The sequence below is a fragment of the Gopherus flavomarginatus genome, chromosome 2 (genome assembly GCF_025201925.1).
Source record: "Gopherus flavomarginatus isolate rGopFla2 chromosome 2, rGopFla2.mat.asm, whole genome shotgun sequence".
NCBI classification, from domain to species: domain Eukaryota; kingdom Metazoa; phylum Chordata; order Testudines; family Testudinidae; genus Gopherus; species Gopherus flavomarginatus.
Window position 1 is genome coordinate 221,843,813 of NC_066618.1, and position 22,860 is coordinate 221,866,672.

Sequence of the window (22,860 nt, forward strand, 5' to 3'; positions counted from 1 at the left end):
GACCTTGCCCAGCCAATGTTTAGCTGGCTGGTCCTAATGAATATTAGCTGCTAGGAAAAAAAATGGTGCTAAATCAGTTTTAGTCACATGAGATTATCTGGTCTGATCTGATTATTTGTCCTTTGAGGATTTATAATATATTTCATTAAAAAACTACATTAAAAGAACATACATTCTGTGAAGTCAAGCACTCAAAAGTTAGAAAATGTCAGTGTTATGGTCACCTAGGAATCCTTAATTCTAGTTCCTTGTGCATTCAGTCTAGTCACTGAAGGAGGCTGGAGTCTTATGGGAAAAAAACTGTATGAGATCATGTCTTTAAAAACTGTATCATAACACATATGCACAAAGGGGTCAAAATAAGTTTGCACAGGTAACCATGAATCTGGCATCTCCTAACTTTTGAGTGTTTGATTTTGCAATCTAAATAACTCTCTTTTTAAAAAGAGGCTTTTTTGTCATTTCCTTTTTAGAAAAATATAAAAACAAATTATTGTATGTGCAACTGAAACTGCCCAAGTCCCCTCAAGTATCATCAGCAGGTGAACCTTGGATTTTTATCTCTGCAGCACAGAATTCTACTACTTTAAACTACAAAAGGAAAAGACTTTTCCCCACATAATGTACTGTTGATTATATGCCCTGGATCCCAAGGGTGGTAATGGGGAGCCCAGCCAAATTTTTCTCACACATCCTGGAAAGTGAGAGGTGCCTTCCCCTTTCTGTGCCACAAGAAGGGCTGCTAGGGACATGTGCTGGGTCTGGAGCATGCAGTGGGGAATTTGGCAGAGGGGAGCCTATACCAGGTATTCTTCCTACTTCCCTGGGCTTTGGCAGCTGCCAGGCATTCCCAGTGCATGCTTTGGTGGAAGCAAGGGCCTAGCTCTTTAGAATGTTCATGTTTAGTTACATGTTAATTTGCTAAACTGCCCAAATTTTCCTTAGACTTAAATGCAAAAGGGGGGAAATGCTAGTGCCTAACAGTTTATAACTGAGCTGAACCTGAATAGAAATTAATTTAGACAATGAAAGTCTCTCATCTAGCCTGGGGTTTTCTCCCTGCCAAATTTGAAAGGTCTGCTGCAAACAAAGTAGTTGTCAGTTTCCAAGTAATAATAATAAGAGGAAACATTTTAAAATCACAATATATTTTTATAATGGAAAGTAAGAGTAGCTTAAATATAGAGGTCACTACCAGCTCATGCTATAGTGTATTCCTATTGAAATCAGTGATAACTTTGCAATTTATTTCACTTTGTGTCTGTCTGTACATAGAGATTATCAACAGGATAATTTGCAGATGATTTCCATAGGAGCAGGATTAGTTCCTAGTGAATATATATTTATCTAAATACATACCAACTTACATATATAGGAAGAGAGAGTTTGAAAATCTTCCATAGAGCAGACGATAACATAAAAAGGCATATAACTATATGATGTGATTATCATACTGTTCAATGGGATTTCAGTGGTACTCACTGGTGTTAGGAAGGGTTTGCAGGATTAGGCCCTACATTACTGTTAGAATGGGATGTCATGTTAACTACAGCATGGAGCTGGGGAAATATAGGGACAAATCTTCCGATCCATATTCAGGTATTTTTCGGACAATCTCCTTTTTGAAGCCAATGGTATATTTGCCAGATTAAGGACTATAGAATTCACACTTTACTGTACATGGAAGTATCTTAAAGTGACACATATTTTAAAATTAACAAGTATGTAGCAATATATTACAATATAATGAGCTTATACTAGGGAATTCTGACGACAAATTGTTGAGGTCTGCTTGCAAGGTTTAAAATGTCACCAGATCTCCTGAATAAAATTATTCATGTATTACATGGCTGATTTTCTATCATGCTAATTCAGGGATCGGCAACCTTTGGCATGTGGTTCACCAGGAGAAGCGCCCTGGCGGGCCGACCCTGTTTGTTTACCTGCCTCATCTGCAGGTTCGGCCGATTGCGGCTCCCACTGGTCGTGGTTCACCACTCCAGGCCAATGAGGGCTGCAGGAAGCAGCATGAGCCAAGGGATGTGCTGGCTGCTGCTTCCTGCTGCCCCCATCGGCCTGGACTGGCAAACCATGGCCAGTGGGAGCCGCGATCGGCTGAACCTGCAGACACGGCAGGTAAACGAATCAGCCTGGCTCACCAGGGGGCTTACCCTGGTGAGCCACGTGCCAAACGTTGCCGATCCCTGTGCTAATTATACTGAATAAAGGAAAGGTAGCATGCTGGCTGCTGTAAGATATATTTTAAAGCTGTAATGAACATTGTACTCTTATGCAATGTCATAGTTTATAAAACCTGCTAGTATATTTGTATTTCTCCAACACATTAAACTTTATTTCAATATAAATGTTAAGTTAATAATTTTCTCATAAAAACAAAATTTGAGGCCACATCCTCAGCTGATGGAAATTGCTGTATCTCCATTGAAACCAATGAAAGAATGCTAATTTATACCAGCTGAATATCTGGTACTATCTTGCTTGTAGTACTTTACATTAAACATAATCCTGAGCAGTTTTTGTAAACCAAAAACAGATATCGGATTGGACATGATCCAGGTGCCTGGTTCAGAGTCAACCCCACAACTGGTGAAATCTTTTTGAACAAAATTATTGATCGGGAGTCATCCTATGTAGTCAATGGGTTATACAGAGCAAAGTTGCTGGCTATTACAAGAGGTAAGAAAATAGATTTACCCTTTGTCATTTTGTATTTATTTATAGAACACTCCTAGCCCTATAATACTGGTCTCCTATCCTATTAAAGTGGCTATTTCTCTGAACAAAAAGTATAAGATGGAGCTGGCCCAAAGCCAAGTGTTTTCACATGGAAATCTTCCATAAAAAATGAAAAGAACTGTAACTTTCATCAAAAAGTTTCAAGAAAAATTTTCCTTTTTAAACAGAAACTGGAAAACCAAAATAGTAGTTTTAGTATTTGATAGGAGTTGAGGTTTGTTCCTTATGTCCTTTATTCCCCTCTACGGCTGGGATCCCCAGCTGTACTACATCTCCCAAAATGCATCATACTTCCCTTGTTGGTGAGAAGAAGCTGTCCATCATGGAGTCTCTGACTCTGATGCATTATGGGAGATGTCATCCAGCTGGGGATTCCCTCCCATAAAGAAGAATGGGGCATGAGGAGCAAACTACAACTCCCCCAAGGCACTGCAACTCTCATTTTCAGCCATAAGTTTTCAGTTTTTGGCTGAAATATTTAATGGAAAAATTGAGATTTTTCTCAGCCACTCTTTAGCTGAAAAACCAATTAGCCACTGAAAATCAGTTTAGATGAAAAATGTTGACTAGCCTTAATATAGGTCTGATTCTATAAACCATTATTCACTGGAGTATCTTCAATGGGATCACACATGAGTAAGATTAGCAGGCACAGGCTGTTCTAAAAATTATGTAACTAGTTTCTTTCCCTCCAGTGTTAGTTGAGATCAAGTGTGACTAATACATATGAATCAATCACTACCAGCCTTAAGCAGTCCTGAGCTCAGGCCTTCTAAGCTCAGCTAGTAGAGTGCTATTTATTCTTATGGCTGCCACCTTTGAAGACATGGAGGATTTGAGTGTTTTGAGAGCTCTGAAATAATAAACGATCATCATCATCATTTAAAGATTTAGAACCAGCAAGGATTCTAATGACAAAACATTGCCATAAAAAATGTGGATGTCTTGCAAATATACTACTGAACAGCCCAAAGCTCTAGCTTCTGGAGCAAATAATTGTAATGTAAGTTTGATTTGAGATATTAATGTGGCCTGTGTTTGTCAGTTGTGAACAATGAGTTGGAAAAATGTTGAAAATTTCCCATAATTAAAAAAAAAATCAGAAACAAATGTCCATGCATTTTTCCTGTTGTTCAACCACCTTTAGTTGTGAAGCCAAATTCCGTTTTCACTTACATCCATGGAAATCCAAAGTGACGTCCATTCCTGCAAATCTTTACTTATGCATGCAACTAGTCCCACTGATTTCATTGAGACTTTAATGGGCACTAAATCAATTGAAGTCAATGGTGCTACTCTGGATTTACACCTGTGTAACTAAGAGCAGATTTGGACCCCTTCACTTAGCACACCATCAATGTGTGAACAAATAAAGTTAGGCTTGGGTTGAGTTAGAAATTTGATTCTTGAATTGTAATTTTAAGAAAATTGCTAGCATTATTTATCATGCTGTATTAGTATTTTAGACTATGATATAAAAGAGAAATAAATGTTGTGCACGTTTTGACAGGCATTTACAATCCCTTGAATACTTCTTTAACACCAATTATTGTTGACAGATGCTCCTGCAAAAACTTCCACTGGTACCATTGTGCTTGTAGTTGACGATTCCAATTATAACTGTCCAACTCTTAGTACTGAAATGAGAAAAGTATGTATGAGTTCTCCCACAGTTATTATCACAGCAAAAGATCTGGATGGTGATACATATAGTCCTCCCTTTACATTTACCATAGCTAATCAGCCTGCAAGAAGTTCATGGAGTATTAGACCAATAGATGGTGAGTGAAGTTAAATTTTTATAAAATAGTAAGTCATAGAAATAAAAACTCATTTAAGGGTTTCTTGCTTGCTTGTTTATGTGTAAGATTGACGACAATGATAATCAAGCGTCTAATAGAAATTAAGATGAACAATACAGTTATTGGGCCTCATTGTGATCTCACTTGCATAGTTTTTATATTGGTATAGTTCATTGACTAACTGGAATTGCTCCTGATTTTCAACTGTGTAAGATGACAAAGAGGCTCATTATTTGCATTTTATCTAAAATTATTAGCTTTAAAATATAAATTTATATGAAGATTCCATGGGACAACTATGCTTTTGATTTTATTTTGTTGCACTGTAATTATGGTGTATAGGGTATATAGCTGAAGAGGGTCTAAAGCTAATCTAGTAAATATTTTGTTTTGTCAATTGCCCAAAGAGTTCTGAACATGTCATGAAAATCCCAGATGTATTAATTATATGATGTTATCCATGAATTTCTTGCTCAACAGAATACTTGATTTATGAAATGAGTATATTAAAATTGCAAATACAATTTGTATTACAATCTACAATCCTGAACCCATTGAAGTTTTTTGCCACTGACTTTAATGGAAGGAGTGTCCCCTACATTAGTTTAATACATTAGTTGCATAAATTACAATGTGCTTTTCAGATTCTATTTTAAGTTGTAATAGTCACAGATTACTCTTTCAGTTAGCTATGTAAGACATCGAACCAGGGATTTGAAACAATATCACATTACTTAAAGAGTGCCTGTTAGCAAGTGGTGCTCCAACCATGCTGTAAATACAAAGTCCACATATTTTGTATATAGTAAAATCCCCTTTCTGAGGAGGGTGCTGTTTATAAACAAGTCACTTCAAAATAATCTCCATACCCAATTCCCTAGATTTCTCATTCAGAGGAGTGCCTCATCTCCTTGTATCCAGGGTGGAGTTAATAAATCACACTTGCAACATAGTCAAGAAGGTTCACTAAGCATCTCCCAGAGTCAAAACCTGCCAAGAAGGTGGGTTGATAGGAGAACCTGCCACCATGTTACACCAGACAACACAGTGTAAATTTTGAATTGAATATACATTATTTTATTTATAGTACAATAGCACCCAGAACCCCAACTGGGATCTAGGGCCCAATGTGTAATAGGAATTACACAAATATATAGTAAGAGTAATCATTGTCCTATCCTTTTCTGCTTTGTCCATTTAAACACAGACAAGTGAAGTGACTTGCCCAATATCACAGATCAGGTCAGCAGCAGAGCCAGGGCAGAAACACAGGCAGGTTCAGCATGAGAATATCATTTTATTCTCAGTCTTCTTATTCTGTATTGTAAACACCATAATGATTTGCCACAAAAGGTGTAGAAAACAGTAAATTTAAAGCAGAAGTCTTAATTTAAATAATTCTTTTATTTTTTTTCACAAGGTTACTCTGCAGAACTGAGAACTCAAAATATCGAGTTTTTCATTTATGACGTCTATGTCCATATGATGGATAATCAAGGCAGAAGATGTCAGCGACCACAGAGAATTCCTTTGCAAGCCTGTCTTTGTGATAGCCTCCTAATTTGTACTAGTGGTGCTACAGAAAAATTGTTTCCCGAAGACGTTACGGATAGTGTGACGATTGATAATCGTCTGGTCACTATTGGTGGTAGTATTGTTACATCTGCTGATACCGGGTTCGGTTATACTGATGTTTATGGATTTACTCGTCCTTATATAGGAGTCCGGCAGGGTGGAACGACTACACTTGGTGGTGCTGCTATTGCTCTGATGTTTCTTGGAGGCTTAATATTTGTGTGTAAGTATTCAATAAGGTATGCTATTTAATGATATCTCTGTGCAAAGAGTACTGTTTTACTCTTTCAAAATAATTTTTAATTTTTTTTATTAAAACACAGAGGCGCAGAGTCTCTCTATGGAAAAAAAGAAGCATCCTTTAAATAATATGAATTTTTGCATGTAGTTTATTCAGAAATTATTTTTTCTGTCCTTTTATATATAGCTTTTTCCTAGAACACTACCCTTATCAGAATAAGTATCTTATTCTGCTCCCACTGAAGTCAATGGGAATTTAGGCAGGACCAGAAAGAAGTGTGGAGGTTAGGCTCAAGAGCCAGTAAAATCTGGGCAAAAGTAGGCTCTAAAACTTTACCACAACTTGCATTTATCTCAGTAACATAAATGAGCCTCCTTATTTCAAAACATTTCTAAAAAGTGCAGTCGATGCTAAACTGAAAATAAACCAAAAACTAATAAGAACCCAATCCTGGTTTCAGTAACGGCAGAACAAAAAATTTCATTGACTTCAATGGTAGCAAGATCAAGGCCCTAATGTATAAGTCAATTTCTGAGCTGGTGATCATTATGCTGATGAAAATTAATAGACTAGACTACATCATTTATTTAAATATGTCCTCATTTTTCAAACTGGAAGTTGTGGTCTGGGGAGGAAAAGAATGAATCCATCGACACTGTCGTGTTTCAGCAATAAAAGTGATATATGAACTTTAGAAATAACCTCCCATAATGCCAGAATCACAAATGATGACAATTTTCAGCAGTATGACCACTCTTAACATGCTGGTCAGAAATGAAGAGTATTCTGAATGTCCTTCTAACAACATTTTGAAATGGCCTGATTCACAAATATTGGTTACAACTACAGTAGGAATTTAATTTGTTTCCCATTTTAGTACTTTATTTTTAAATCTTTGATTACAATTGAGCAAATAAAAATAGGTGCAGATTTTCAAAGATGAAAATAGCTGTTAGGCACCCATTCACTTTCAGTGAAAGTTATGTGCCTAGCTGCCCCATTTTTGCCTTCTAAAACCACCTCCATAATCAATAGCTGCCAGGGTAAACCATGGCCTTAATTATGTAATGTGATATGTATGGGCAGACCTGCATGCATCACCTAGCTGCATTGGCCCATTGTTATAAGGCACTTTGTATAACCCACAGCCCACTCCCCTGTATTTTACTATTCCTCTTAAAGTCAGTAGAAATGACAAGTTATTTATTTGTAGGTAATGGCCAAAGAAATCCCCCATCCCTAACTTGTCTGTTCCTTGGCTCTAAACATTCAATTTCCCAAACAGGACATGTATTTTCTTTTTTGTGGTTTTCAGTATAATCAATTTATTTATAAAGTATTCTTTCACCAAGATTCTTGGGGTACAATAATTCAGTAAAGCACAATAAAAACATGTTGAAAACATCCTATTCAAACATCAGGCCAACAGGACAAATCTATGGGAACAAAAAGTGGAAGAGAAGGTCATAAATGTGGGGCCAAATAGACTACATCTTATGTATCTTGGTCCCCAGGTTTTGAGATTTTCATGTGTCTTCCCAAATGCCTAAATTTCGCATACAAATCACTGATGAGGCTATTTATAATTATAAGAACCACCACAGAAATACCTATAGTTAAGGTAGTCTGACACTTTTTCCATTTTAAGACCCTGCTTATAATTTTGCCAAACTTAATCTCTTCAGGCTGAAATTTTCCATGCCAGGTTTCTGCCTCAGGCTGATTTATTTTTGTTGTCATTGAAAGTGTCAGCTAAAACAATTCAGCTGTTTCTGAGAATTAGGTTAAGGGAAATATACTGTTGTGCAGATATTAAAATATTCTTATAGCTATTTGATTGAGAAGCTCTACATTTCCATGCTTTGTTGTCCCCATGAAAATCAGACCAAATTTAGCCAAGCAATAAGCCTCTGAAAATCAAATCTCTCACTTGCTCAGTAGAGATGTATAAGAGTTCGGTGGCTAAATTCTTCAGATTCCATCTCTGCTGGGCATGTTTCAGTCCAGGACTGCAGAGCCCGTAGCAGAACTTTTCCTGCAGTTTCACCTCTTGGCAGCTGAAGTCCACTATGTTCAGCTTCACGGGAACTCTCCTTTGCTCTCAGTGATCCCATGCTGGTGCTCAGGCAACAATGAGGAAAAGAAAGAAGCAACCTGACTGGAATGCAGAGGGGTGAGGCACAATGAAGGGGAGAAAAGAAGAATAGGAGCTGTGGGAAAGAGAAAAGAGGGGGGAGGAGCTAGAGTAGATGGGGGAGGAGGATAGGTTCAGAAGGGGCTGAAGGAAGAAGGCATGGGGGCAGGATGAACAGAGAGGAAGGGAGCAGGAGCCAGGGAGCTGGAGAGGAACAGAGTAGGAGAGAGGCAGGAGTATACAGGAGCAGAGATTGACAGACAAGAGCAAGAGGGGGAACATGTTGGAGGCACAGGGGCAGAAGGGTTTATAACCACTCCCCTCCAGAACCTGGAACTGAACCCATTATTCGTGAGTCTCAACATGGTGTCTAGCAAATAGCTGTGAAACCCACTGGCAAGTATGTATGTCATCCCCTTCTAGTGACTAGTCCACATAGAGGATAACCTGCCACTGCAACCACTGACTTTGTTATCTCAAGTGGTAGAGGTATGTGCTGTGGTCTGAAGTGGTAGAGCTCTCTACCCTATTGGTGTCTCATGTGGGGACCATATGGTTCCACATAATGGAAATTTTCAGTTTGCTTTTTAAAAAACCTAGAAAATAACATTTTAAAAACTGCATTAAAAGAATGTTAAGGTTGCAAAGTCAAACTCGGACTTTAGGAAATGCCAGAAGTAAGTTTGCCTGTGAACATTTAATTTGGCCCTCTTGTTCATATACATTTATGCTACAGTCTTTAATTATGTGATCACATACTATTTTATCCACAGGACTTCTGCCTTGTTCAGTGCACAGTATTGTCAGGGTTAGAACATAAGAATGGCCGTACCGGGTCAGACCAAAGATCCATCTAGCCCAGTATCTGTCTACCGACAGTGGCCAATGCCAGGTGCCCCAGAGGGAGTGAACCTAACAGGCAATGGTCCAAGTGATCTCTCTCCTGCCATCCATCTCCATCCTCTGACAAACAGAGGCTAGGGACACCATTCCTTACCCATTCTGGCTAATAGCCATTTGTGGACATAACCACCGTGAATTTATCCAGTTCTCTTTTAAACGCTGTTATAGTCCTAGCCTTCACAACCTCCTCAGGTAAGGAGTTCCACAAGTTGACTGTGCGCTGTGTGAAGAAGAACTTCCTTTTATTTGTTTTAAACCTGCTGCCTATTAATTTCATTTGGTGACCCCTAGTTCTTGTATTATGGGAATAAGTAAATAACTTTTCCTTATCCACTTTCTCCACATCACTCATGATTTTATATACCTCTATCATATCCCCCCTTAGTCTCCTCTTTTCCAAGCTGAAGGGGCCTAGCCTCTTTAATCTTTCCTCATATGGGACCCTCTCCAAACCCCTAATCATTTTAGTTGCCCTTTTCTGAACCTTTTCTAGTGCCAGTATATCTTTTTTGAAGTTAGGAGACCACATCTGTATGCAGTATTTGAGATGTGGGCGTACCATGGATTTATATAAGGGCAATAATTTATTCTCTATCCCCTTTTTAATGATTCCTAGCACCTTGTTTGCTTTTTTGACTGCCTGTGCACACTGCGTGGACATCTTCAGAGAACTATCCATGATGACTCCAAGATCTTTTTCTGACTCGTTGTAGCTAAATTAGCCCCCAGCATATTGTATGTCTAGTTGGGGTTATTTTTTCCTCTGTGCATTACTTTACATTCATCCACATTAAATTTCATTTGCCATTTGTTGCCCAATCACTTAGTTTTGTGAGATCTTTTTGAAGTTCTTCACAGTCTGCTTTGGTCTTAACTATCTTGAGCAGTTTAGTATCATCGGCAAACTTTGCTACCTCACTGTTTACCCCTTTCTCCAGATCTTTTATGAATAAATTGAATAGGATTGGTCTGAGAACTGACCCTTGGAGAACACCACTAGTTACCCCCTCCATTCTGAGAATTTACCATTAATTTCTACCCTTCGTTCCCTGTCTTTTAACCAGTTCTCAATCCATGTAACCAGTTGTGTCATGAATGAGTCTCTTATCTGTAGAACTCTTGCCTCATGCATTTTAGAAGTTGGAAGATATATAGTGAAGGAGGCAGGAACTTCTAAGAAGAGAAAAGAGGGCCTAATAGTTAAGGCAGTTGAATGCTGCCCTGAAGAAGTGGATTATATCGCGGTATCTGCCATGGAGTTCCTACATGTTTCTGGAGTCAGTTGGAGCTATGCTTTGAACATATAAAATTGTTAAGTACTCTGAAAAATCAGGCCTGAGGGCTCTTCAAGTTGAGCACCCAAAAGCAATGGATATTTTGACCTTAATCTCTCTCTCTCTCTGCCTTAGTATTTCCAGTTGTAAAGCGGTGATAATACTTCCACCTCACCTCTCCATAATCTTTGTGATGTATTCAGATATAGGCATTTGGTGAATAAGGCAGGGTCTTTTGGAAACTATAGCATGTGATCATGTAATTAACGATTGTCTCATAATGCATATACATAAGAGGTCTGAATTAATATTGCCAGGGCAACCTTAATTTCTTTTTGCTTAGGTTCTGACAATGACTTCAGAGGTAAATGTCTGCTAATACATGTAGATTCAAGTTACCCTGAACCTGCGTCTGCTTGGTTTTAAAGTGTTACTGATATAGCTGTATGGATCAAAATCTGTTCCCAGTTATACTGGAGTAAATCTGGATTAGTAACTCCACTCTGCTCCAGATTTACTCCATTGCAAGTGGGAGCAGAAGTTCTCCTGATAACAAAATAATATGTGCATTTTCAAAAAGTCACTAGTGATTCTGAGTGTCCCAGTTTTTGAGTTCCCAACTTGAAACATCTTAAGAGAATCAGATTTTCAGCAAGTGCTGATCACCAGCCCTCTGAGGAAAAAGATGTCTGAAGAACTAAATCTAGATGTAAATATATACTCAGAAGTGGACATACATTTCAAAAGATAATTGCTTTACTTTTTTGTTTTTTTGTCCATTAGTGTTTCCAATTTTGATGGCAATGAGTGACTGTTGTGGTTATGGAGCGAGACCTGTAGGTGGCGTTGGGGCTGGATTTGAGCCTGTACCTGAATGCACAGAAGGAGCAATTCATTCATGGGGAATAGAAGGAGCACATCCTGAAGACATGGTCAGTCCACAGATTGTAAAAACACAGTTCTTTGTACTTAGAATTAATTCTATTGTAATGCCTAGAGTTGGGACAGTGATTGTGGTGCTGCATCTTTTTTTAAATGAAGGAATTGATAGTGCAAACTATTACACATGCAAGTTTATTCATTGACTTACATAGAACTTAAGATGCTTGAGTGAATACCTGAGTAAAGTTGCAGGGATAAAGCCCAGAATTTGTAAAGTGTTACAGCTGACCTTTCCTTCTTGTAAATTACAAATTTAAAAAACGAACAAGGTAAAAAAAAGAGAAAAAAATGGAAATTCACCCCAAATGGTGATCTTAGTGTATATTTAAATAGCTGAATTATTATTTTCCAGGCTATCACAGGCATCAGTGCACCACAACAAGTTGCCACTTCAGGTGACTTTGTTGACCGCTCTGGTAAGTAGAAACTCAATTTCTCTAAATTTTGTAATGCAGAGAGCCATCTTTCAGCATGGAATGTCCTTTTGATATAAAAGGCCATTATCTGATTTAAAAGGTTTCCTTTTCCAAGCAAGGGCCCAATCCTGGAACATTTACTCATACAAATAGTCTCACTGAAGTCAGTGGAATTTGTCATGTGAGTAAAGGGCTACTTGTGTGAGTACAGTTTAAGTCTTAGATACAGGTAGATTTGGGCCTTAGCAATGTGTTTAAGAAATAATTGTTTTGAAATAGTTGCCAGTGCTTTCAAGCCAAAATACATCTTGCTTTAACATTCCAGTTAGCAAATTATTTTTTCCTCATCAAAATCAACTATTTCAGGAACAGCATAAGAAATATAAGCAAAAATCATTTTCAGTATTGGAATAATGTAATTATCAGTAATAGTCAAAGAGTTCAGTTCTTCCCTGATTTTAAGAAAAGTTTGGCATCAAGATGGGTGGGGACTGCCAGGGAGCTAGCTTCTGCTCCCTTATCCTTTGTCAGCCCAGACACAACATCCGCTAGAGCAGCCTTTGTGATGCTCTAATTTACACCTCTCCCTTAGAGATCTTATGCCAGTGGAGAATCAGTTTAACCATGGCTCTTCCTTCCCCCAGTACTCTCCTATGCCAAAGCATGAGGTGAGGCTGGCCGACACAGCAGCAACCTCCACTAGGTTGATGCCAGCAAGGAATTCCCTTCCACAAATTGTATTCTATGATGGCCCTTTATAGACAAAAATGTTGTGACCCTCAAGATAAATCAAAAGATGAAATCTTATGGTTCTGAGAATGGGAACTTCTATTCATTGATGTCAAGGGGAGCTTTGCCAGAATAATGACTATAGGATTAAGATATTTGCAACTTCATTTCAATCCTTCTCTTCAGTCCTCTTGCAAGAGCCTATGGGCCAAACTCAAACATCAGTTAAGATCAACAAAGGTGACTGGGTATAAATGAGAGCAAAATTTGGCCTATGGGTATAACTTACCACAATCATAGTCAAGACAATAGTGACTGAGCAACTAATTGTTTTAGTACAAGTTGACATTTGAGACCAGTTCATTGATTGATCTCATATAAAGACTTCTGGAGAAAAGAAAATTCCACACAACATACAGAACTTTAAAAGGAGTTTTTCATTCTGCATTCGGAATACTATTTTTATATACTTTAGCTATTGCCTTTTATTTTCCCCCTAGAAACACTGCTTTTGAACAATTATGCACAGCAAAGACAGAAGGGTCTTTCTATTCTTAACATCCACTAAACTTAGGGACGGATTTTCAGTAAGATTATAGGTGCACACTTATGTATGTCCATATATTAAAGTACAATATCAGACATACTCATGCAAGTCTCTGATATATGCACACACGACTACATAGTCACCTATCATGTGCATATGAAAATCAAGGATTTTTTCAAGCACATTCTGTATTGTGTATGCAAATACAGCCCCAGAATTTTACCGAAAATCAGGAAGATTGTACGTGTATATTTGCATTCATTTAATTTTCATTACAATTCCACTACTTAGCACTATAGCACATGCCTGTGTGAATCTGTGATTGACACTAGCCCAAACTGCCCTTACTTGATGGCTTACTAGGGTTTTTTTAAATGTTTGTAGTAATCAAATGGTAAGCAATTAATTTCAGTGCAAGTTTTCTTCACCGTGTATTATAGGATAATATTGTTTTCTATTTTCAGACATTTATACAAATACATATGGAGAAGGAGGAGCAGTGGTAACTTCAGGACTTGAAGAAACTAAAGGACTCGGAACAGCTGTAGGTTACGGAACAACTAGTGGCTATGGGGCAGCTACTGCCTATGGAACAATGGGGAAAAAAGAGTCAATTGGAGGGACATTAAGAGAATATAGAGAAGGAGGAGTAAATATGGCTTTCTTAGACAGCTACTTCTCGGAGGTAATTTATCTACCTGATTTTTAATATATTTGTCTATATAATGTCAGATTCTAATTGGATTTACACCTGTATAACTGACAAGTAACTTCAATGAAATCAAAAGAGTTACATAGTATAAAATGCTGTATCTGAGAGGACAATCAAGCCCACTGTGTACCTTGATAAGAAAAAAAGGAATGATAAATGAAATTGCTTTATATGTTGTTGATATAATAAATCTGAATGCTCAATAGCATTTTGCATTAAAGTCCCCTTATTAAGGGATACAGTGAACATTTTCATTAATTGTCCAACTGGTTATTAATATGATTTATCATTGCCTTGGTTAGGATTAGAACTGACAACTCATAGCAATTCATGTATTTGATGAATGTCACCTTTTTTCTGTTTGTAATTTTTTTATGAATAGATCATGAAATTCTTGAATATATATTCAAAATTTCTCATGAATTTCTTCATCAAATAATGCATGGTTAGTGCATAGTTAATGAATTGTGAATATTATCACTTCACACTGTCTTGTTCTTTTCTTATTGTCTCTGTTCCCTGAATGGATGACTAAGGTAACAAACCAACACAGTGTGAAATGCAAATTGTATATTCAAATGTAAAATTCAGTTTGCACAATGTTGATTAGTTACATAAGTCATTTAAATGTGGAACAGAAACAATATCATGGGACTATGTTGTTAGATAACAACATGACCTTTGAGTCTCAAATGTTAAACTAAATATGCTATCAAAATTCATTTTTGGTGGATATTTGAACTCAAATTTCATTCTTCGTAAGTACTTGCCTGAGCAAAAGCTTGAGAGGTTAAATGTTCACAAGCATAAAAGGGTGACAAATACTGATAAGTAGACATTTTATCAAAAATTCACACAAATATTTATGACTATATTTTCTCACTGCTTTTATCCACTTGTAGTTTTAATGACCTGTGTTATGTGGTATTATCACAGTAGGTCACATTCTTCCTGGGAGTTCATGCCCACTTGAAACATTACAGAAGCATAGCTCTTCAGCTCTTCTGCAAGAGGCACAATAGATGGAAGATAACGCACCATGACCAAAGGTTCAGGGGCCTACTTGTTAACAGGCAAATCACAATGATCCCTCCAATTATGCCTCAGATATTCAACATCTCTTCCTCCTGTTTTTGACACTAAACCATTAAATTCCTTGTGAAAATCACCAGTATAAAGATTGCTTATATTTGATCTCATCCGTTCTAAAGAAAAAAGTCAGTCTAATTCTGTTTTCCCCTTTTCTCCTTCAGAAAGCATTTGCCTATGCAGATGAAGATGAAGGCCGACCAGCAAATGATTGTCTACTAATATATGATCATGAAGGAATAGGTACACCTGTTGGTTCTATTGGCTGCTGCAGTTTTATTGGAGAAGATATTGATGACACCTATTTAGATACGTTAGGACCAAAATTTAAGACCTTGGCAGAAATCTGTTTAGGCAAAGTCATCGAACCCATTCCGGGTGTTAGTGCTACCTTTCCCAATATTGAAAGTGATCTAAAGCTGCCACCACCTGGAACTACGATCATCGTTAATGAATCTTCATCTATGCCTCCCCCTGTTGGTAGTACAACAATTGTTACCGAAAACACTTACACATCTGGTTCTACCCTACAGCCTGCAAGGCCTGTACCTGATCCTTTGCTCCACGGTAATGTAATGGTGACTGAGACCTATACATCCGGCTCAACTTTTCAACCACCCACACTAAGTGTCGATCCTCTTCGTGCATCAAATGTTGTTGTAACAGAAAGAGTGCTTGCTCCTGCCTCTGCCTCTGATTTGCGCGGCATTCTAGATATTCCTGATCTAACAGATGGGGCAAATGTTGTAGTCACAGAAAGGGTAATTGCACCTGGTTCAAGGCTACCCCCTTCTTTGAGTATCCCTGATCTTGCAGATGCATCAAATGTAGTGGTGACAGAACGAGTGATTAGACCTGCCTCTGGTTTGCCAGGCAATTTAACTATTCCTTCTGAGCTATCAAATGCACATAATGTAGTTGTTACAGAGAGAGTAGTGTCTGGGCCTGGCATGGGGGGCATGAGCAGCCTGGGGGGCGTGAGCAGCATGACTGGTCAATTGCTTAGCGCTGACACTCATCTTAGCCAGACAGTTGGCTCCGTCTCCCCTGGTACATCTCGAAGAAGGGTAACAAAATACAGCACAATACAGTATGCTAATCAGTAAGGCTTCTATCAGTACATTTTTTGCAGAGATCATGATTTACATTGAAATTTTTAACTCTTACTAAATATACCAAAGTATATTTTTATTATTTATAACTAGCAAATAGTACTAAAATTCCTGTGATTCTTGTCTGAGTAAGAATCTCATAAAGCTCTCCAGTTTCAAAGTGAAACACAGAAACATTGTCAATGGGGGAATGTTCAGGTAAGCAACTTTAAATATTTTTATTATTACAGATGTAGTGCTAAAAACAGATGGTGACTCCTCTTCCATAATGTGGCCTTTTGCGTATTGTCAGTGTTAAGAGTGAGAGTATTGTTCATTCAGAAGATTACCCTCTTAACATAGATTAGTCAGCGTGCTCTCTGTTTCCCTGCCATATTTCTCAGGCAATATGAAAATGGAACAGCAGCGGAGCTGTGTTGGAATATTTAGGATCAATTTGAACAGTTCCTTTGGTTCAGGACTAACTGACTTATGCAGAGTCTATCCAGAGCAAAAATTTCATATTGGAAATCCATTTCCAGTACTTACTCAGCTAAGGTAAAATGAGCTTAAAATTGGTCCAGGAGAAAGAGCTTAGTATCAGAATGTGTCAGTGAGAAGGATTCACTGTATGTGTATAGTATTGAGCTGCCTGAATTTCAAATGGTGCCCATGCTGAGATATTTTTATCCTATTATGACCTGTCATGATATCGTTGGCCTTTATTTAAATTGGGATTAAAGGCCTTTTACTGATTAACTGCCCCCAATGTGGCGTGGCAATAGTGCAGTGCTGTCTCGGGGAAAGGGTCATCGTTGTGACTTGTCAGTACAATGTTTAACTAATCACTTTCAAATGCATCAGATTTACATTGAATGTTGTCACTATATGTTTTACAAAAAGTTACTTATCATAAATTATTCCCTTGCCACTAACATAATACAATGTATAGAAATAGTTACAAGCATAAAAATACAGTATATTCTCATTACTCACCACACCTCTCAGTAAATGCCAAGTATTCCTTCCATCCTGAAGGGTTTGACTCAAAACACACCACAGCTAGTCCATCTGATCTGGTAAGGGTATGAAACTATTAGTCACATCTGTGGCTCCACTAAACTTACTACCATAGTCTAATCAGCCATGACTACTAGCCTCAGTGACTCAGAGGTTCTTAGTCAGGCTTGTTGCCATCTATTAACCAGAAGATAGTCTCTAATTTCTGAGTATATTCTGAGTATTATATTATGTCTTACTAGTTCTCTGCACTAACAAATCACAAGGAAAGATCATCTTAGCTTCGTGTTCTGTGGGTACAACTGCAGTTTAGTCAAAGTGTTATAATTCTGATCTTGGCCATAGAAGTCTTTCGGGAGAAGAAAAGACAACTTGGGAAAACATAGCTTTGCTAGCACACAGTACAGAGAATACATATTTCATATCATGTCTGTACTTTGCATTGTATTTCAAAAGTGAATTTGAATATGTTAAATGGGAAAACTATATGGAAGTCCTTATGGATTTTATCATCTAAATTAAATTGGGTTTTAGTTCCTATTTTTCCACAAGACGCCAGCTCAGCCAAAGTCTCTATTTACTTGATACTAAATAAATACAAACAGTAAAAATTTGGCCCCAAATTTCAGCTGATACTTAACAAAAAGTTGGAAATCTTTTATCCATTGCTTAGTGCCTCTGTGGATAGCTTACTAATTGCATATATACATCACAGAATACATGAAGCTGAATGAACAAAATACTGAAATATAGTAGCTACTTTGTTTCAATTCTGTACCATATGTAAAGTATAGTAACTGTAGTGTACACAACAATACTTTAGTGTAAATACAATAAAATTATTCATGAGGCTTGTTTTGTCACTAAACAACAAAATCTGTATTTCTTTTCCCTCTTGCTTTGCTCCTTCAATGCTGATGGTAAGTTATTGAGGAGTTTACGAGAGTGGTATTAGGATAATCACTTGATCTCTGACATCACTTCCCATGGGTTAAAAGGGAGGAGACTTAGTCACCTACTTAGATTGATTTATCTCATAAGGTCTGGACAAAGAGTTTCTGAGCCTGATGTCATTTAAAGGCTTTTCTAAAATATGCTTTCTGAAACGCAAATTGGTCCATTGTCAAAGACAATGTGCAGTGCCTTCTGCACTGACATTACAGCTTAAGATACCAATGGCTTCCTGAAGTTTATCATAAAGCCCAAGGCTGCCTCACAAAACAGTTCTCCCATGGTATTGTATCCAGCTTCAAACCTCTTATAAAGCCATTTAATGTAATTCTACACATTAATGCTGGTGTACAGTCTCTTATGACCTGATTCTGCAATCCTCACTCAAGTTGGGTATTACTTAGGTTTTATTGACTTAAATGAAATTTTTCTCAATAGTAAGTCCTATGTAGTGCGAGTAAGGATTGCAGGATTGTTCATTGAAGAAGGAAAACAGGTTACTACTGTACACAGGCTTATGGTTTCATGACTGAGTATTGCAAAGTATCAAGTTCAGTACAAAAATCAAATGTTGCCTTTTTCACTCATCAAAAAGCTTTTATTAACAAAAATGACTGATGTAAAAAAGGATTTTTGTGAAAAATATCAGTGTTGTGTAAGTATTTCTCTAATCATCTTATGCAAATCAAAAATATTCTCTCCCCCCCCATGATATTCACTAGTTGTAAAATTAGGTTTCAGAAACACTTGCTGTATTCTTTTTTCACCCTGTTGAACAGGAATGTTGTATGATGTATCAGTGTTTGAATTAGGTATAGTCTCTTGCATGTCTAGGAATAGAAATGGTTTTAAAAAAAAGGGAAAAATGTATAAAAACCTGGATCTATTTTGATTATACGGTAGTTGCCTTTCTTTGTTAGTAATAATTTCTGCCAACTCTTTCTAAAGAACAGTAGTTTGATGTTTAGTGAAATGTAATGAAAGAATATCCTAGTGTAGTTTTTTAATACTTGATTTCTAGTGGATCAAGTAGCAACAACATTATTCGGTTTCAAACTGCACTTCCAATGCATTTCTGAATATTAATTTCTCTTGCTATGTAATTTCAGCTTTTTTAAAAAGTTTTCTTTGTAAGATATGGAAGTCTTTAGGTGACTACAAATTGTTGAACAAAAATGCATTTGGAAATGTAAGAAATTATTCAGTTTATTAAAAATTCTGTACAAACACTTTTGCTAGACTTATTATTGCTGGAAATGGCATATAGTTTAATCCTCATTAAGAGATATTTAGTTTAATTTTGCTTTTCTTCAATTATTGTATAAAAGTATGGTTTCTGCCTTGGTTGTTTAATAATGAATGTTGTTTTATATGCAACGTAAGTGCTGTTCAAGTTAGAAGGGCAAAACTGAATGCGAATATATAGATTTCAATCCTGCTGCAAGCCTTTCCCACAAAGTATTCCCATTAAAGTGTGAAGGGCTTGGAGAAGCAGGTCCACAACTTTTATATTTGAGCCTGATCCTGCAGTTTTACAGAGGATGAGCTAAATCCTCAACTGGTATAAATGGTGTAATGCCATTCAAGTCACTGGAGCTATGCAAATTTACACCAGCAGAGGATCTGGCCTGGTTACTTCAACAGGAGCACTACCTGCCTTGGAACTGCAAGATGTAACTCTTTGGTCTCATTCCTGCTTCTTTTGGAATAAACAGAATTTTTAATATTGGGAGTAAGATAGGGCCCATTATTCGTAACTCAAGAAGACTCATGCTTACAGTTTAAAAATGAAGAATATTGTTAGAGAGTCTTCCTGTTTTGTCTGAGATAGTATATAAACATACTCTTGAAATACTTTCTGCTAATGAATTCCCAAACAGCATCATTTCTCTTTTATGTTTAAACTAAATTTTACTTGTAATAGCCAATGAATGGCACAGAAATAATAAGATAGAGACAAATATCCATTTACAATATGTCATACTTTTTAAAGAAGTGCTGGTCAGGAATTTTCAGTCAAAATGTCTTTTGACAAAAAACACAGTTTCAGCAAAATGTTCTGCAGAAAATTTCAATTATGCCAACGTTTGGATTTTCAGTCAGAAAAATTGAAATGACCTATTTTATTTGGGGTCAGGTTAACCTTAATCAAAACATTTTGGTTTGTGTCAGTTCAACATTAATCTGTGTATGTTTGTGTTGATACAGTGCTTCACATGCCCTCATTTGCCTTTATAAGGCAAGCTCCCTTCCTGGATGATATTTCCTAGGATGCCCCCACAGTCTCCCTTCTGGCTGAACCATTGGATTGCATCTTGGGAGATTCAGGCCATGTAGGCTACCCCATACAAAAGAATAGGGGCATGAGGCACCTACACTACAACTCCCATGAGACATCGCAGCAACTCAGAAAGATATAGTTTAGTGTTGAATCAAGTCAAAATAAAACAATTCAGTTTGACAAGTGGAAACAAAACATTCTGACATTTCTGAATCAATCATTTTCTGAAATTTCCATTCTATGAAAAATTTTGATATTTCAACTTTTCAACTCAATTTGTGACAAAAACAAATTTTGAAACATTGGAATTTCCCATGGGACACAAATTCTGAATTTCAACCAGCACTACTTTTAAAATGTTTTATTTGAAAGTAGTACTTTTTTTTTTAGAAAAGTACATTTTTTAATTTTTAAAAATCTAATTTATCACTATATTTTGCTGTTAAATCTTGACATTCTTTCCTTCAGTACTTCATACAGCATTACAAACAATTGATTTAAATATCTGGGCAACAAGTTCTATCTTTTATTCATCATTGATCATTTGTATATATATACTGATAATATAGTGACTTCCCTGGGAAGACTGCAATATAATACAAAGAGAAGTACTGGAAATGGCAACATTTCCCCTTTATTTTCAGTGTACTGAGAAGCCTCCCATTACTTTTCAGTGTAGAAGCAAAACTGAGGCAGAAAAAAGGATCAGATATGCCCTTTTTCTGCCAAGCAACCCCCATGCAAATCTATGGGAGTTATGTGTACAGGTAAAGGATAGCCTATGGCCCTAAATAATAACATCATATTCCAATTGCACTGAAAACTTATGTAAAAGGAAACAATGACAAAAAACATACTTGTGATATTTTCAAAAAACAATCATATGACTATAAAAAAGTCACTTTCTTGTTGCCGTTGATATTTAAAAGGCCATCAGAGGTATTCTTTGGAAGGAATATGAATTTCAAGATGCAGTTAAATAAAGTATAAAACGAAATAGTTTATCTAAGAAGCTAAATAAGTACTCTGAAGCTGTTTAAATGACATTTACCATGTAGACTGACTTTTGATATTGATTATGCATTAGCAGATTTATTTGCAAGTAAGTTTGTTTAGCTGATTTTATATGTATTGTCTATTGATTGGCTATATTTTTGTACTTTCTCAAAAGCCCTAATAAAGTGATAATAAATACACTGTATTTATTGCAGATTTCTTTTCAGCTTGTTCATTAAAGGTTTATTTAAAGTCATTCAAACTCTAGGTGTAACGGATGGTAATTTTACTCCCACAGGTCCCAATCCTACAAAGACTCCATGTGTATGGTGCCCTCTTGGCTTCAATGTAGCTCTGCATTGGTGCATGGATATGTCTGTGTGGAGTTCATGGCCGGACCAGTGCTTTAGGAAGAAAGGGTGGTCTTGAGAGCCTGGACTGGGACTCAAGAGACTTGGCTATGCAATAGACTTCTTGTGGGACTTTGGCAAATCACTTAATTTCTCAGAACTCTCAGTACCTTGTCTGTAAAATGGGGATGAAAATTAATTCCCGGCCTCTTAGGTTATGACTACACTGCACTAAAAGGCCTGTGGGACTAAGTCTCAGACCCAGGGCACTTGATTCAGGCTTGTGGTGCTCAGGCTGCAAGGCTAAAAATAGCAGTGTAGACATTTGGGCTCAGGCTGAAACCCGGCAAGGTGGGAAGGTCTCAAAGCCTGGACTGCAGCCCAAGCCCAAATGTCTACATACCTATTTATAGCCCAGCAGCCCGAGCCCTGGAAGCCTGAATCAATTGACCTGGGCTCTGAGACGCAGCACTGTGGGTTTTCTTTGCAGTATAGACATACCCTTAAGGTATTGTGAGGATAAATTCATTAATGTTTGTGTGGTATTCAGATGCTATGGTGCTGGGCACCATATAAGTACCTAGAAAGATTTTCCAACCATGTATCTTTCAGCATCTGATACTGTAGACTACTGAACACCTGGTGCAACCTTCAATGCTGAGAGCCTACCTTCAGCGTGCATTAAAACCAAAGGAAGTTGAGGGCTGCCAGCACATTTTGGAATAATTCTGTTACATTCAATTTGCATTTGGTAGTTCTACTAGTTCAAGTTCAGAAATACAGTATTGAGCTAGCTTCTAAATTATTTCTGTGGAGTTGAAAGTTTGCCTCACATTGTTCAGTTAACATTACCAATACTCCAGTTCTGATGTAAGACAAAAGAACCTGCTGTATTTATACGAAGCAAAATCAGAATCAATTGATATATAATGGTGCCAAAAATTACTGAATATTAATGTTCTGCCAATATCATTATTTTGGGTATGTATTTTAGTACATTCATTTTGCTCCTTTAATATATTACTCCACGCGTGTTACTATCATTGCTAA

The 22,860-nt window shown here is 37.2% G+C and overlaps 1 protein-coding gene across 1 annotated transcript in view; it reads left to right on the plus strand.

Moving 5' to 3' along the window:
• The window catches only part of LOC127045644 (desmoglein-1-gamma-like), a 34,768-nt gene extending 18,456 nt beyond the window's left edge, over window positions 1–16,312 (plus strand). Inside the window, exons 10-16 of the mRNA XM_050941939.1 lie at window positions 2,555–2,697; window positions 4,317–4,538; window positions 5,980–6,357; window positions 11,470–11,618; window positions 11,981–12,044; window positions 13,785–14,005; window positions 15,286–16,312. Of these exons, the coding sequence (XP_050797896.1) occupies window positions 2,555–2,697; window positions 4,317–4,538; window positions 5,980–6,357; window positions 11,470–11,618; window positions 11,981–12,044; window positions 13,785–14,005; window positions 15,286–16,227 (2,119 nt within the window). The 3' untranslated portion in view covers window positions 16,228–16,312. The remainder of the gene's footprint in view (window positions 1–2,554; window positions 2,698–4,316; window positions 4,539–5,979; window positions 6,358–11,469; window positions 11,619–11,980; window positions 12,045–13,784; window positions 14,006–15,285) is intronic.
• Window positions 16,313–22,860: the final 6,548 nt, after the last annotated feature.